At 43.4% G+C, this 17,264-nt stretch overlaps 1 protein-coding gene and 1 non-coding gene across 2 annotated transcripts in view; one reads left to right on the forward strand and one right to left on the reverse strand.

The window, feature by feature from the left end:
* Window positions 1–465: 465 nt before the first annotated feature.
* The window catches only part of POP1 (POP1 homolog, ribonuclease P/MRP subunit), a 36,575-nt gene continuing 19,776 nt past the window's right edge, over window positions 466–17,264 (reverse strand). The window contains exons 10-16 of the mRNA XM_027973187.2: window positions 16,236–16,347; window positions 15,361–15,480; window positions 10,508–10,623; window positions 8,290–8,481; window positions 6,839–6,993; window positions 2,234–2,575; window positions 466–1,271 (exon numbers count right to left, since the gene is read on the reverse strand). Of these exons, the coding sequence (XP_027828988.2) occupies window positions 620–1,271; window positions 2,234–2,575; window positions 6,839–6,993; window positions 8,290–8,481; window positions 10,508–10,623; window positions 15,361–15,480; window positions 16,236–16,347 (1,689 nt within the window). The 3' untranslated portion in view covers window positions 466–619. The remainder of the gene's footprint in view (window positions 1,272–2,233; window positions 2,576–6,838; window positions 6,994–8,289; window positions 8,482–10,507; window positions 10,624–15,360; window positions 15,481–16,235; window positions 16,348–17,264) is intronic.
* On the forward strand, window positions 5,670–5,742 carry TRNAG-CCC (transfer RNA glycine (anticodon CCC)). The gene has a single exon. It is a non-coding gene; the product is annotated as a tRNA-Gly (tRNA).

A 17,264-nucleotide genomic window follows, 5' to 3' on the forward strand; every position in this document is an offset into this window, starting at 1 on the left:
GTCATAACTTTCCTTCCAAGGAGTAAGCATCTTTTAATTTCATGGTTGCAATCACCATCTGCAGTGATTTTGGAGCCCCCCAAAATTAAGTCTGACACTGTTTCCACTGTTTCCCATCTATTTCCCATGAAGTGGTGGGACCAGATGCCATGATCTTCGTTTTCTGAATGTTGAGCTTTAAGCCAACTTTTTCACTCTCCTCTTTCACTTTCATCAAGAGGCTTTTAGTTCCTCTTCACTTTCTGCCATAAGGGTGGTGTCATATTTCCTGATTTTTTTAAAAAAAAAAGGATGCAAGAAGACAACCAGAGTTTCTAATTCTTTTCAGCCAGAATTACACAGGCCAAGAAAGCAAAATACAAAAGCTTTCGGCTCTATATGCCAAATAATTTTAAAGTATCACAGCGAGGACAGGGAAAGATGGAGATCAACGAGATTACTGGAATGATGTAAACATTTCATCTATTTGCATAAATACGTGTTTCTTTATTCTCGTTTCCAAGGAATTTCGCATGATGTCTTGAAACAGAAGGTGGGGCAGGGGGAGGGGAACAACTCTCTGGTTGGTTTAAGACTTGGCAAACACAGTTCTTCTCTGTGCCATGATGCGAACCCATGTTCACACCTCAATCGTGATTCTTGCAAACCGATACTGCAGGGAGGCAGGCGGCCTCAGCAACACAAGGCCCCTGTCCAGCCCTGGCTGCCTGGATAGCATGTCCAGCAAGCCTGTCAGGCTAACAAATCCCAGGGCTTCCCCACAGCCAACGGCCATGGAAAAATCTCCCTGTGTGACAAAGCCAAGGAGAACTCTGGAGCAGTGAGAAGTCACAACGGGGAGGGGGCCTGACCACAAGCCCAGGGTCAGGGGCTGGGGCCCGGCTGCAGGGCTGCCCTCTGCCAGGCCCTCGGACACGGCATGCCCTCGGTTCAGCCTCTTCTCTAGCTTCTTCTTCTCCTTCTGTTCCTGGATCTGGCTCTTGAATGGGTCACTGTGCTTGGGCTCCTGGGGCCCATGGTACAGCCGATCGCGGCCGAGCTGCAGGCGATCCTCCTCGGCCGGGACACAGATCAGGGTGTGTGGGCCAGGGCTGCCCTTCCCCAGCAGGACCAGCCTGACCCACACCAGGGCCCTGGGGAAGCCGTCCAGCACGGCCAGGCAGGCCTCTCCGGTTAGTCCTTGCTGCCCTCTGCCGGCTCGCTGGGTCGCCTGACGGCCCCCAGGCCTGGGCCCGCACCAGGCTGACAGCTGCCTCAGTAATCTTCTACTCCTGCGTGAAGGAGGAGACAAGCCTTATGAAGATATTTTGTTCATAGAGAAAATAAGCAATCAGGAGACTGGGCATTGCTAGAGTTCATTTGCTTTTTTTGTTTAATACTCAATGTGGGAAAATGATCAAAGCTTTAATTAAAAAAAAAATTAAAACTACACACTTTTACATTTTTTTAACGATCCGTTTCAGGTGTCTCCTATTTGAGACTGAAGGACTAAAGGTTTAAAGCTGAAGGCAGATAAAAATAAGATGGTGGGGTAGAATCTACCACTGTATTCACAGTGGGAGGGTTAAAAAGTAACTGATTATTTTGATGGAAAAAGAAAGCCTAAGGGAGGGACATTTGTATGAAAAGTCAGAAGGAAAGATACGAAATTACAAGGTATTATACAGAAAAATAAGTATAAAGCAAAGGGGTGGCATGCTTTTAAAATCAGAGCACAGAACAAAGGGTGAGTAATAAGCAGAATCCAACAGGCCACAGCAATACCGTGAGCACACATTCCACACAGTCCCCTCGGTGGTACAACAGTATCACAACAAATGAATGGATCACCTCATCGGCCACAAACACAGGTTACTCAAAACCAATGAGAAGAAATCTAAGTCAGCGATTTAAAGAAAGCTTGCAGAGGTTCTTGATTCCTTAAGACTATAACTGTGAGGGTACTGCTTTGTGAGCAAAGACTAAACAAAGTAGGTCATAAATGGCCTTGGTTTAGGTCTATTGAAGCGGTATTTTAAATCATTTCAGCTACATCATGCCCCAAATCAAGTGTGTATGACTTTAGGCTTTTCCCCAGGCCCTTAAGGATCCACTGACTTTCCCTGCTAGAAGATCTGTAAATTCACTTGGCCTTTGTGTAAAGGCACCATGGTAACTTCTACATCCTGTGGCCAGGGACAGTATCAAAAAACAGACAATCCAAAAAAGGCATCAGGACGTCTTGTGCACTTACCTCAGAACGCAAAGGGGGCTGCTGGTGGCACTCTGGCTGGCCGCCTCCTCGGTCCCCACCCCGGCTGGACAATCTGTGTCCATGACTCCCTCGGGCTCACTGGAGTCACGCAGGGGTGTGCCCTGGTCATCAGACAGCTGAGCAGTCCTCCCAGGCTCGGGAACATGAGGCACCCCATCTCTGCTCGAGCCACTCTCCCCACCACTTGGAGAGGAAGCTGCAGGCAATTCCTCTGGAGCCTGGACTCTTGACTCCCAGTCTTGAGTTAACTGCTCCCAGGGACAGTAAAAAGGTGCCAGGGTGCCAAGCTTAACGTAGTTGGGCCGTTTTGCAGGAGGACGTCTAATGGGAATCAGAGAGGAAAACCAATTTTGAACAATTTAGGATGGACAATCAAAAGAATCATGGCCACTGAACTCCATCTCTATTTAAAAAACAAACCTGCAGGGATTTCCCTGGTAGTCCAGTGGTTAAGAAGCCACCTGCTGATGCAGGGCACACAGGTTCAGTCCCTGGTCCCGGAAGATTACCGAGGAGCACGCCGAGAGCCCATGCTCCAAAACAAGAGAAGCCACCACGATGAGAAGCCTGCACACCACAGCAAGCAGTAGCACCCGCTCGCCACAACTGGAGGAAGCCCGGTGCACCCAAACTAAACTAATTAATCAATAAGACCCCAAAATAAATAACAACATACAAAAAAGTTTTCAAAGAAATGTAATTTTTTTTTTTAATGATAATAACCAATTCTCCTGGCTGAGCTTTTTTTTTATTGTTTGGTTTTTACTATACTAGATAATGCACCCACAAAGTCACCCCATGGGCACCCCTCCACAAGGACTGCAGGTAAGGTGTGCTCCTGCAGCTGGGCAGTGATGCCCCTGCACCCTCAACAAGGTTTGAAGTTTCCAAGGTGCAAGATGGGGGATGGTGAAGTTTCTCTCACCCTTGACCTCTGGGGACCCCACTATCCTCCACAGAGTCACTGTCATCATTGGTTTCTCACATATCCTTCTACAGACATTCTTTGAACATACAAGCTGATAATGCACATATTTCTTTCTGTTTTTACCCATCTTGCACAAATAGTGGCACACAGATCCTACGCTCTTTGCTTAACCTTATTCATTTAACAAAATATCTAGGAGATCACCTTATATTAGCACATTAGACACCCTCACTCTTCTGCACGAGGCTCATGGCCTCAGTTATCTAGACAGACAGGGCATCATCTCCTGCAGGGCATTTTGATTATTTTCAAGCTTTTGCTTCCACAAACGCTGCTGCCATGAACCACCTTGAACACGCTGCACAAGGACAAGTGTGTTCACAGGATCAAGTCCCGGGAGTGGAAGTGCTAAGGCAGCGAGTATTATTAGCACTTGCAATTTAGATGATTATCTCCAAACTGCCCTCCATATGAGTGACACCAGCTGACTTTTCCAGCAACAGGTAAGTGAGGGCGAACCTTCAGAAAGCCAGACGAGTGGGAACCAGGGCCTGCTCTGGTATGTAACGACCCCAAGAGGTAGGGAGCGGCCTGGCTATGGGCCCTTCTGGGCGAGGGGACTCTGTGAGAGCCTGTGTCTTCAGACTGATGGTCTCCTTGGGGACAAGCCCAGATCATCCTTCCTGACTTGGCTTCTTACTATGTGCTGCATTCTAAGATCTCAAAGGCAAATGACCCTGTACCGGGGATTCAGTGTGAGCCTATATCCTGGAGATGGAACCAAATGTGCTCTGGCCTCTGAGAGGGGCACCTGGTCAAAAACTCTCCCAGGGTACTGGCCTCACCCAAACACCTTTAAAAAGAGAGATGGACAATTTACAAAAAAGAGATAAGAAATGGTGAAAACACAAAAGGGAAGACAGAAGGCGAGCTGCAATTTCACTCATACCTGATGCTGATGGAACGCACGTTCACATCTTTGAAAGTTGGCAACTTGGAAGTTCACACACAGGGCTAACCACATGTTTACTCTCCCGCTTCATCACTGCCCACCACCATCCTCACATCTCTCTCCTGAGAAGCCTAGATCCCACAGTTCAGCACCTGCCCGCTAAGTTGCTTCGGTCGTGTCTGACTCTTGGCAATCCCATGGACTGCAGCCCACCAGGCTCCTCTGTCCAAGGGATTCTCCAGGTAAGAACACTGGAGTGGGTTGCCGTGCCCTTCTCCATAGTTCAGACTCACTCCCTTTACACATACCCTCAACTCCTTTACCCCAGCAAAGCCCATCCTGGGTTTTGCATCCTGGTTACATGCAACCCTCCCCCTTCCCCAGTCCAGGACCAGACTGGCAGAACATGGCTGGGAAGAGCACACAACAGTCCTGAGGGGCCTCACTATCAACACAGAACTCAAGTGGGCTCTTACATTTCTTACAAATCCCCTAGGTTTCTCCTGGTGATTCCATCTTCCACTCTCCAAGAACACCATTTACATCAATTCCTCGCTCCTTAAATCTCTGACAGCCTCTCTCCCCCTATTCCTAGACGATATTTCCTTGCCTATTTTTCACTGAGAAGACAGGCACAGTTAGAAGATTACTACCCAACCTCTCCGCAGATTCTAGCCTACCTAAATCTGTAGCATTTCAGAGTCAGCCTTCCAGCCTATTAAAATGAGAGCGCTGAGCCTGATCCTACGGAACACCACCCCTTCCCCTGGTGCCCCGATGCCAGCCCTCTTCCCTGCTTGAGGGCTTTGCTCTTGCAAGTTAGCCTCCCTCACCTCTCCTGGATCCCCCCACCAGCCTGGAAACATGCACTTCCAAAGAGAGTAAGCTCCACAAGGGCAGCACTTGACTTCGCCTGCCCTGACCGCTGCTGTAGCCACAGGGCCTAGAAAGGCTTCCGACACATGGCAGATTCTAAATTAACACGTGTTAAATGAATACATCGAACAAATATGCAGAGATGCATAGGGAAAGCTGTTCATGGAAGCAAAAAAGCAGAAAGAACTTATGTTCTTATGTTCTTATGTTCAGGGCCACTGATAAATCACAGAATAGCCACACGGCACCAGCCAAACCTGGCCCACTGCCAGGGGCCAGGTATGACCCACGAGCTAGGAATGGATTTACACTCTTAATGGCTGAGAAAAACACAGGAGATTAATATCCTACGGCACATGAAAATGATACGAAATCCACAGAGTGAGAGGTTGGAACATAGCCAGGCCCACTCGTTTACACATTCTCTGTGGCAGCTTTTGCACCATGCTGGCAGAGCTGAGCAGTTCCCATGGAGACCACAAGGCCCAGAAAGCCAGAAATAGCTATCATCTGGCCCCTTACAGAATAAGTTTGCCAACACTTGGTGTACAGTCGTATTTATTGATGTGGGAAAATTTTCCATAATATACAGTTAAATGAAAAAAAGCAGGTTTCAAAACAGTATATATCATATACTGCTTTAAAAAAAAATTCCAACTTCCCTGGTAGTCCAGTGGCTAAGACTCCACACTCCCAATGCAGGGGGCCCAGGTTCAATCCCTGGTCAGGGAACTAGATCTCACACTCTGCAGCTAAAGTTCCTGCACGCTGCCACTAAGATCAGAGATCCTGCCTGCCGCAACTAAGACCTAATGCAGCCAAATAAACAAGTAATTTAAAAATTAATTAAAATTTTAAAAATTTATACAGAGAAAAATCTGAAGGATGAGACATAAGCATTTCTGCCCATGACTATTTAACAAGCACAGAGAAGCCCCTGCATACTATGGGAGGCATAGGACGGCTGCCCTCAAATGGCCTGTGAGCCAGAATCCAGGAAACTTTCGCCGCTCACTCGCCCACTGATTCATCCATCATTCAAACCACAGCTCAACTGTTCATCATTCAAACTTGGGAAGTCAGACAGGGTCCGTCTCTGTGGCTACAGCCATGCATAGGAGGCAACCGTGGAGCTCAGAGTCAAAGAAACACAACATTCAATTATTCACCCATTCCTCAGTCAACAAACACAAGTATCCGGGCCCACTGTGCACTGGCTAGACACAGCAGACGCCATAACAAACTAGAGGGCTTCTGTGCTTCCAGGAGCCTAGAGCATAAAGGAAATAGAGCCTCTCACTGGCCACTCTTCCAATGGAAAAAGAAAAGAAAACAGTCTACATGGATAGATAGCAACATGTAAAAACAGTGCATATCTCTCTGGATAAAAAGAATACACTGATAAAAGGAATACACTAGTTTATGAAGTATTTTTATATGTTTCCATACTTTCTTTAAAACTTCATAAATATATACTCCATTTATAGCCATTACGAAAAAAAACACAATGTCCATTTTGAGAAGCAGGGCTCAGTAGTGGGAATCTGTTAACAAGCGCCTGGAATTCATTCAGGTCCACAGTTCAGGAGTACACTATCGTCACTGAATCTAATAACCAAGAGAAGGGTTTGTAACCTGCATGGACTATAAAATCCAGCGATAGGGCGATCTCCTAACTAAATAATGTCTTCTTAAATTATGTCTCAGGAATGTTGACAAGTCTAGGAACTCCACATTATACAGTCAGGAGTCCCTGAAGCCAGGAAAAACATTGCTGGGCAATGTGTCTTCCCTTTAAGACAGAAAACTAGAGAAGCCAGTTTCTTACCTCTTGTACTTCTCAAGAAGATGTTTAGCTTGCTCTTCAGCAAAGAGAACCCCAGCAGGGCAGTCTGGGAAATCGTCTGGGACATTAGGCGACCTTTTATACTGAGAATGCACTAAGGTTTCTTTTAACCCTCCGACTCTTGCACCTCGATAGATCTAGAAGAAATACCAGAGAGATTCTGCCATTATACCAACTTACAGGGAAACTGCTGAATTCTTTGTATGGGGAAAGTGGGAAACCTAAATACTCATCAAAAAGAGAACAGAAAAATACACTGAGGAATTACTCTGTAATGAGTTAGCATACAATAGTAAAAATGAATGACTTAGAGCTTCATCAATCATCATGGAAAAAAAAATCTCAATGTTGAGTGAACAGAGCAAGTAAAAACATGTCAAATTTAGCTATTTTTTTAATTTATTTTTTTATTAAAGGATAATTGCTTTATAGAATTTTGTTGTTTTCTGTCAAACCTCAACCTGAATCAGCCATAGGTATACCTATATCCCCTCCCTTTTGAACCTGCCTCCCATCTCCCTCCCCATCTCACCCCTCTAGGTTGATACAGAGCCCCTGTTTGAGTTTCTTAGCCATACAGCAAATTCCCGCTGGCTATCTGTTTTACATATGGTAATGTAAGTTTCCATGTTACAAATCTAGCTACTTTAGTTTGGGATACATACACACACAATTAATAAAACCGTAAAAACATGCATGATCGCCACAAACACCAATAGGGCCAGTGACTCCTTTGGAAGGAGAGAAGGAAATGGAATTGGAGAGGGGTATAGAGTGCTTCCAATGACACTTCTATGTCTTCTTTCTTAAGCTGGTCGGTACCCAAGTGTCACTTTCTGTATACTTGAAACAGCTCAGAAATTTAAAGTTATCTTTAAAAGTAACCCCACTCCTAAATGATTGAGTATCTTTTGCACTATGCATAAGGACTAAAATTAATTGCATGAATCTAACAGTCCTACATGTCCTTTATGTTCTCAAAGTAATTATTTAAAGTAACCAGGAAAACTCAAACACACGTTAGATTTTTAAGAAAATTTTTCGCTGCAGTTAATAAAGAAGAATATGTGGATCCACACAAAAAGCAACTGCATTATACACATCTATAAAAATTAAATACTTTGTTTTTAAACTATAACAAATTTCAAGTAAAAAACACAAAAAACCTCATTTGTTGCCACTACTATTCAAAAATCAGGCCACTTTTAAAACCTCAAAAGTTCACCAAATGTTAGCACAACTCTTACTAATGAACCTGGCTCCAGGGACTTTATGAAATTATCTCGTATCCAAGATTATAGCTCAAAGGGCAGAAAACCAGCACTCAATTTCTAGGTCCTGTATTAAGTCAGGAACATTTTCAGCATTTGGCACTCCCTAAGAATGTACCTTGAATGATGTAACTGTTAGTCAGTATCAAAAGAGTCACTTACAAATGGAATCCAGAATGCCATTCCCCAGCCCTTTGGGAGCAGGACATCCCAGCCGCTTCCCCAGCCTCGTTGGTCATCACCCGTCACTTTTCCTGGTTGTTGAATCAAAAGTATAGGAACCTTGGATTCATAGGGACCTAAAAACAGTTGTGACCCAGGCACCAGCAATTCACTCCTCCTCCGGTTTAACTCCTGAAGTGGAAGAAAATAATTCAAGACAAACAACTCTAGTCTTCTGGGAGATCCTACTGGGTCTCCCTATAAGCAGCTTTAGAAAGTTAAACACTCTTTTAGGAAGAAAACATTCTCAATAAATAAATGTGAGCCATTTTAAGTACAGAGTACTCCTCCCAGGATGGTTTTGCTCCATAGAAGTGCCTTGGTAGAAAATGCCACATTGTCTTAAATTTGGTGTAGAATATACTAGATGATTCAACGTTCTAAAACAATATACATTTATTCTGCTCGTTTCTTATATCGGGATTAATCTTACATTTTAACACTCTTACATTTACTTTGGTTAAGATTGGTGGTCATGGAGTAAAGGAGATATGAATAACTAACAACTTCTCAAGGGAAGCAAGTCGGATAATACTCCAGCTCTTTGAGAAAATTTCTCATCAGGTCTTAAAACAGAAGGTGCTACAGATTATCTGTCTGGAGGGAGATGGACTGGAGGGAGTGGGTAACAACATCCTTTCAGATTTTTCTTGCCAGCTGTCAAAGGAGATGAGGAGGTAGGAGAGGCCTGCCACTCGACTGAGAAGACCACACCAGGGACCACCTCCACCAGCTACAGTTTCACTCATGAATGTCCTTCATGCATGACCAAGTCTTGGGTCTCCTTTTTTTAACCTTTAGTGATTCCAAAGTATCTATGTCTATAGCCCCAGTGTTTCCTCCTGAGACAGATACCTGTCTCCTGGACATCTGCTCCTGGGACAGCCCAAGGCCTCTCAAACCCAGTTTACCTAAGACTGGGCTCATCTTCCCCACTGTTTCACTCTCTTCCTGAAGGACACACAGTTCTCACAGTTCATTCACTCATCCTTTCAAATATTTACTGTTCATTCATTCACTCGTTCATTCAAGTATTCCCTGAGCACTTGTGACACACCAGGCACTTTGCTCGCACTTGGGAAGACAGGAGTGACAAGTCAGACCTGGCTCTGGCTCTCTTTCAGCTGAGCTCTTAAATCCAAGCTAGACTGCTGGAAGCTAACCCACAAGGCTTCTCCCTTCTCACGTCCCATCTCACTGAGTCTTGTCAGTTTTATTTCCCAGGTGTATGTTCCAAACCCCAGCCCCTCCACTCCAGCGGCACTGCCACACTTCAGGCCCCCACCATGGCATCTGGACTATTTTAAGGATCTCTTTCAAGGCCATCCAACCACGCGTCCTCTCTCCAGCTCCTCGGGCAGCCTTTTCCCCATCCCTAGTCTCCACAACACTGCCAGAGTGAAATCTAATCATGTCACGGCCGAGTTTAAAATGTCAGTGGCCCCTACGTCTTCAGTCCAAATCCAAAGATGCCTCAAAGTCTTTTACCCTCGATCCCCATCTTAATCTCTTCAGTTCCATCTCCTGCCTCACCCTTAACCCCAAGATGCTGATCTGCTTGGAGATTCCTGAATAGGTCACCCTGGTTTTGGCCTGAGCCCTTGCCCTTCCTCTCAACTCGGACAATCCTTTCTCCACTGTAGCCTTGGCTCCTGGCCCCTGGCCCTAAGAAGTCTGGTTAATTCCGACCATCCACCTAAGAGTTAGCTCAAATACCGGCTCCTCCATCTGGGAAGCTTTCCCCAGTTTCCCTAGTCCAGGCTCAGTACCCATTCTTTGGGCTTCCTTCATTCTCTGTACTTTTTCAACCGTATCCTAGGCATTTGCACCATCACTGAATACAATTCCTGGTGCTGGCAGGAGCTCAATCATGGTGAGATTACAGACAGAGAACATATAAGGGGGAAAAAATAATGAATAAAAAACATATTTAAACCACAGGATTATCATTTTCAAGAAAAAGTCTTTGTATTAATCTTTTCTAAAGATTATTCTTCTCTAAAACAGAGAAAAGAATCATTGTTTATATCACTAAGTAAAGGGATCAAAAGTCTAAAAATAAAAGGAAGTCTATGGGCATCTATAAAGTATGAAATAACTTTCATGGTCTCTAGAGTGATGAATTTCAACCTGTTTTCATGACTTTACCATTAGTTACCTGATCCGAGATTTTATTCTCTGTGACACTCTTACAGATATCTTGGTTCCAGAGAAAGCTATGTGAACACTCCACGGGCACACCCTCCAGAAGCAGCTGTCTAACTTTCTCATTATCTAAGAGGGAAAAGAAATAGCCTTAAACCACATTCTTTAATTTAGGTCAGTAAGGGTCAAATTCTAAACGATGCTAGGGGACCTTCTGTTAGAGGAAAATATTCTACAGGCATTTACTTCTCTAGAGGAATTTATTTACTTGAAAGTGTTATTCTTACAGTTGGTTTCATAATCTGTGAAACAGCGCAGACTCCTAAACTTACTTGACATTTATTTTTGTGTATAAGATGCAAATATTACATTAAATTGCCTCGAAATAACTGCCTGATTCCACGGGGAAGATAATCAAATTCTAGGCATCACTGCAGAGGCAAAGAACCACTTCTTGATCATACGCTCTGATTGCACAAGTTACATTTTAACTACAGGCTTCAGGGCCCTTTATATCATCCCTGACCCAAAAGTCCTGAGCAAATAGATACCATCCTTTTTTTCTGTCCTTTTATTTCAAGTCTCTAATGACCCTATTTTTATTGAACTGAGTGAATTCCCTTTCTGTAAAATGTATTGCTCTTATTCCTTTCAAATGAATATATTTTCTGTGAACTATGTTGTTTCACCCCTTTAAACGAGCCACACCGGCCAAAAAGTACTCCAGTGGGGAAGGGGTGGGGGGAATCATTTCAGTTATAAACATGTATATTGATAGAAGAGATATCCTATATGAAATTATTTAAACACCAGGGGGAAAAACATCTTTCAGATTTTATTTTGTTGGACTGAAGAATTAGAAGGAAAAAAAAGAAAAAAAAACCAGACAATTCATGAGTTTAGGCTAAGGTCCTAAAATGCCAACACAAAAGATCACTCAATAGAATATACCCACACGGGTCTGATGGCTGAAGGAATAAAGAAAAGAGTTGGAAGTGACTGCAGCTGTGATGCGGTGAGACTGTGAGATTGCTGGTCAAGATGGTTCAGAAGATCCTGAACTCACTTCCTCACGTGGGCACAGCACAATTACAACTGTTTACAGAGCAACTACGTACAAGAACATCTTGAAGACTAGCAGAAAAGACTTCCTACGGCTGAAGAAAATAAGGAACTGGAGAGGAGAGGTAGAAACCTGGTATAGTCAAGCCACACACTCCCCAGGGTAGGCAGATGGGGTAGGCAACCCACAAAATACAGGAGGAGAATCACAGTTGCACAGTTTTCCCAAAAGAGCCAAGGGCCCAAGCTCCACATCAGGTTCCCTAGCCTGGGGGAGCTGTATGGAGAGGACGAGCTCATAGAACAACCGGCTTTGAAGGCCAGCTGGGCTTGACTACAGGACAGCTGGAGGACTTCAGGAAACACAGACCCCACTCTAAAAGGGTGCACACAAAATCTACATGCTCCAAGAACCAGAACCAAGGAAGCAGTCTGAAAAGAGCCTTTACTTCCCAGAAAGACAGGAGGCAACTGGGAGTCCTCCTGCAGACACCGACCTTGCAAGGATGTGGACAGAAGGGAATCCTCATACACTGTTGGCAGGAATGTCAACTGGTGCAGCCACTATGTAAAACGGAAGGGAGCTTCCTCAAAAAAACCCAAAATCAAACTACCACACAATCCAGCAATTCCGTTTTGGGGTACGTTGTCAAAGAAAACAAAAACACTGAATTGAAAAGATATGTGCACCCCTATGCTCGCTGCATCATTGTTTACAATAGCCAAGGTATGGAAGCAACCTGAGGGTCCATCAGCAGGTGAACAGTTAAAGAAGATGCGGTGGATATACAATGGAATTCTACTCAGCCATAAAAAAGAATGAAATTTTGCCATTTCCAACAACATGAATGGACTTGGAGGATACTGCGCTAAGTGAAACAAGCCAGACAGAGAAAGTCAAATACCAGATGATATCACCAGTATGCGGAATCTGAAAACCTAAGACAGAAGCAGAGTCACAGATACAGAGAACAAACTGGTGGTTGCCAGAGGGGAGAGCTGTGGAGGGATGAATGAAATAGTTGAGAGAGATTAACAGACACGAACTTCCAGTTATAAAATAAATAAGTCATGGGGATGCAATGTACAGGACAGAGGATATAGCCAATGATACTGAAATAAATCTGTACGATGACAGATGGTAACTGGACTTATCTTGGTTATCACTTTGTAATGTTTTTTCAAGATAGACTTTAATTTTCTCTGAACTGATTTATATTAAGATCATACCACTCTAATGGCAGAAAGTGAAGAGGAACTAAAGAGCCTCTTGATGAGACTGAAAAAAGAGAGTGAAAAAGCTGGCTTGAAACTCAACATTCAACAAACTAAAGATCATGGCATCCAGTCCCATCACTTCATGGCAAATAGAAGGGGGAAAAAATGAAAACAGTGACAGATTTTATTTGCTTGGGCTCCAGAATCACTGCGGATGGTGACTGCAGCCATGAAGTTAAAAGATGCTTGCTCCTTGGAAAAAAGCTATGACAAACCTAGACAGCATGTTCAAAAACAGAGACATCACTTTGCTGACAAAGGTTTGTATAGTCAAAGCTATGGTTTTTCCTGTAGCCATATAAGGATGTGAGAGTTGAAGCATAAAAAAGGCTGAGCACTAAAGAACTGATGCTTTTGAACTGTGGTGCTGGAGAAGACTTCTGAGAGTTCCCTAAGAAGCAAGGAGATCAAACTAGTCAATCCTAAAGGAAATCAACACTGAATATTCCTTGGAAGGACTTATGCTGAAGCTGAACCTCCAATACTTTGGCTACCTGATGCAAAGAGCCAACTCATTGGAAAAAGACCCTGATGCTGGGAAAGATTGAGGGCAGGAGGAGAAGGGGGCGACAGAGGATGAGATAGTTGGAGGGCATCACTGACTCAATGGACATGAGTTTGAGCAAACTCCGAGAGATGGTGAAGGACAAGGAAGCCTGGAGTGCTGCAGTCCATGGGGTCTCAAAGAGTCGAACACAATTTAGCAAATGAACAATGAAAGCCTTCGAAAGAATTTAATACATAACTGCCTTTTCCCAAAACTGGTATAGACACTATGGAGAAGAGTATGAAGATTCCCTACAAAACTAAAAATAGAGCTACAATACGATCCGGCAATCCCATTCCTGAGCATATACGCAAAGAAAATCATAATTCAAACAGATACATGCACCCCAATGTTACTGCAGCACTATTTACAATACCTAAGACATGGAAGCAACCTAAATGTCCATCAATAGAGGAATGGATAAAGAAGATTTGGTACACATATAAAGGGAATATTACTCAGCCATCAAAAAGAACAAAATAACGCCATTTACAACAACATGGATCGACCTAGGTACAGTCATACTAAGTGAAGTAAGACAGAGAAACACAAATATTATATGACATAGCTTATGTGTGGAATCTCAAAAAAAAAGGCCACAAAAGAACTTATCTACAAAACAGAAGTAGTTACAAATGTAGAAAATAAATTTATGGTTATGGGGTTGGGGGGAAAGAGGGGGGGAATAAATTGGAAGACTGGGATCGTCACATACACACTACTGTATATAAAATAGATAACTAATATGGACCTACTGTATAGCAAAGGGTACTCTATGCAATATTCTGTAATGGCCTATATGGGAAAAGAATCTTAAAAACAATGGATATACGTATATGTTTGCGGCGTGTTGCAGTCCATGGGGTCGTAAAAAGTTGGACACGACTGAGTGACTTAACTGAACTGAATGTATATGAATCACAAATTCACTTTGCCGTACACCTAAAACTAATATAACACTGTAAATCTATACCCCAATAGGAATTTTAAAAAATTATTCCAGAAAAGGATTTAAGGCAGCAAGACAACCTAAGTAGACAAACTAACTGCGGTTCTGAGATCATTCTGACAGTCAACAATTATCAGTGTAGTAGATGCTGTAACTTTTACGGTTGTACCCAACCATACTGCTATAAACAAGAAAATAAAGAGCCAACAATTCACTGATTAAAGTGTTAGACTCTCTAATTAACTAACTTACCTACATATCTTAAACTCCTCTTTCAACTAATCCACCTTTCATGTTAAGGTTCTGGCAGAGTATTGTAGTGCCCCCTTAATAAGCTATCTACCTACTTGTGAAGGTTAAAAAAAACCCAAATCTCAAGTTGTTACTACGTACACCAATATCTTTTCTCCAAAAACTGATAGACTGATTTTAACTATTCTTCCAATTAATTGGGCTTAAATGACAGTAAACACAGTGAGGCATTATCACAATTGTGCAGATCAGACTGAGATTTTAGCCAGCCCCCACCCACCCCCAACCACATCACCTGGAAGAAAATCCCGCAGGCCACGCTACTGAGTCTAAGCCGAGACCTCTTACCCTTCAGCACCTGGGATGGCCTTGCCAGGATTCGAACCTGGGTCATCTGTATGGTCAGACAGAGGCTCCCAAAGAGCACAAGGCCAGCTGCGGGTGCGGGTCCCTTCCTCACAATTAAAATCCTGAAAAGCCAGGCATTTTCAGAGAAGCCCGTTTGCAGAGGCAGGTTTTTACTAGATATTGAAAATAGAGAACTCAGTGGGAAAAATGAACATGAGGATCAGGCTACACGTTTACAGCTAAAGATACTTCCTGATATACCATTTCCTTTTATCATGATCACCTTGAAAAGGTAGACAGGTAAAAAGATGGCCTGAAATTTTCTACAGATAAAGTTACTGCAGAAGTTGTCACTGACGGAATTCTTCTACTGGGACTGACTAGTCAGAACAGTTGTTAAGGAAAACGAGGGTTGTCTCAGGAACTTTACCTTGGCATTTTTCTGGATTGGGCAAAACTTTGGACCTTTTTTGAGGCAGATTTATTCGTGGGTCACCAACCGTCAGTCCCAGAATAGTACCTGCTGGAATTTCTGCTGGTGATGTTATTCCTTTAGTAACAAAACAAGACGCAAACAGGAAATTATTCACAAATACATACATATTTTGCTTCCATTTTCAAATGTTTCTAATGATATTTTCATCTTGGGCTGATTTTGTAAAGACACACATTCTCTTTTATCTTCCCAATGATACTTTCAGAGAATAAATTAACATTCATAAAGAGTAAAGTTTCTTACCAAAAACATTAAGTTAACATAACAGGTCATCTTACAACATGAACATGTATGTTCCTAGCAATAACTACAGGAGCTTTACACACATGCAATCACGGGCGGGTAAGTAAGATTTCAGTTTAGTAGCTGGTATATGCTTTTACCTATAGTAACAGAATACCAGTTATTTATTTAAAATACTAACATCTCATTTGTGCTTCTTGTTGTATTTTAACAGTTTCAAAGTAAAAAGCACCACTACATTGAGGTAGCTCAGCTGCAAGATGCTCTTTTAACCCAGTTCCCACTCCTCCCTTCTTTCCCAGTACAACCCAGTGTTCCCCTGTATGCATGCTGAGTGCTAAGTTACTTCAGTTGTGTCCGATTCTTTGTGACCCTATGGACTGTAGCCCGCCAGGCTCCTCTGTCCAGGGGATTCTCCAGGGAAGAATATTGCAATGGGTTGCCGTGCCCTCCTCCAGGGGATCTTCCCGACTCAGGGATCGAACCCGCATCTCTCACATCTCCTGCACTGGCAGGCGGGTTCTTTACCACTAGCGCCACCTGGGAAGCCCCATTCCCCAGTATACCTCCCAACAATTCAAAAATGGCTTCTTGTCTGCGATGAAGGGAAACACTATCAGGATTCTTGCAGGTTTCAATCCACCAACGGTGAGGTGTCTTCTCTGTGTCCTCTCCCTCCTAGAAAACAACAACTCCTGTTCACCAGACAAACAGTGGATCAGGCTTAATAATTTTGGTTAAAATGTTTTGTGCTAGTGGCCTCCATCCTTTCATCCTCGTTTCTTAGAACAAATGCTTTCGGAGAGGAACCAGGGAAATTGTCACATCAGACTAACAACTCTTCTAATCAAAGACAAGGCAGCAGGACTATACTTCTCTCAAGATTTCATATACTAAGAAGAATATCTGTGGTTTTCTGAGAGACTACCTAACTTACCACACACCTGTAGTCCCTGGAGCACAGAGCCAACACGAGAGACCTTGCTCCTTGCTCCTCTCCCAACACTACCAACCTCATCACCAGACTAAGCAATAAAACTCTCCCTGCTGAAGAAAAACCGAAACAAAACCCCTTTTGAAGAAATCTTCAGCAAAGGAAGACATTACTACTATAGTATTTTTAGAAATTTCAAGAAATACTATATTTTACTTGCCTTTTTTTCGGAACAGAACTAGGAACTGAGGTTTCAAACAGCGCTTCAAGTACCATAGGCAAGCCCAGGAAGAGAACTTTACAGCTGCGGTTCAGTGCTGAAGGGGGATGTTTCCCTACAGAGTCTAACCTCTAATATTAATACATTGAGCCCTTTACCTCACAGAAACTCAGGTAGCACGTGGTTCAAAGAACAGACCCTGGAACCAAACTTTGCAGGTTCAAATCCTCCCTCTGCAAGTTACTAGCTAGCGTGGAATGCCTAGTCAGCGCCAGGCACTGCCCTAAGCCTGGGGCAAAAAGAGGACTGCCCCGAGCCTGCCAGCATGAAGCTCAGAGTCTTGAGACACGGACATCACAAAGACATGCGAACAAATCTAGATGTAAAAACTTGAGGAACAGCGCAAGACGGAATGAAAACGACAGCAAGGGTTTAACTGAA

Source organism: Ovis aries, chromosome 9, assembly GCF_016772045.2.
Source record: "Ovis aries strain OAR_USU_Benz2616 breed Rambouillet chromosome 9, ARS-UI_Ramb_v3.0, whole genome shotgun sequence".
NCBI lineage: Eukaryota > Metazoa > Chordata > Mammalia > Artiodactyla > Bovidae > Ovis > Ovis aries.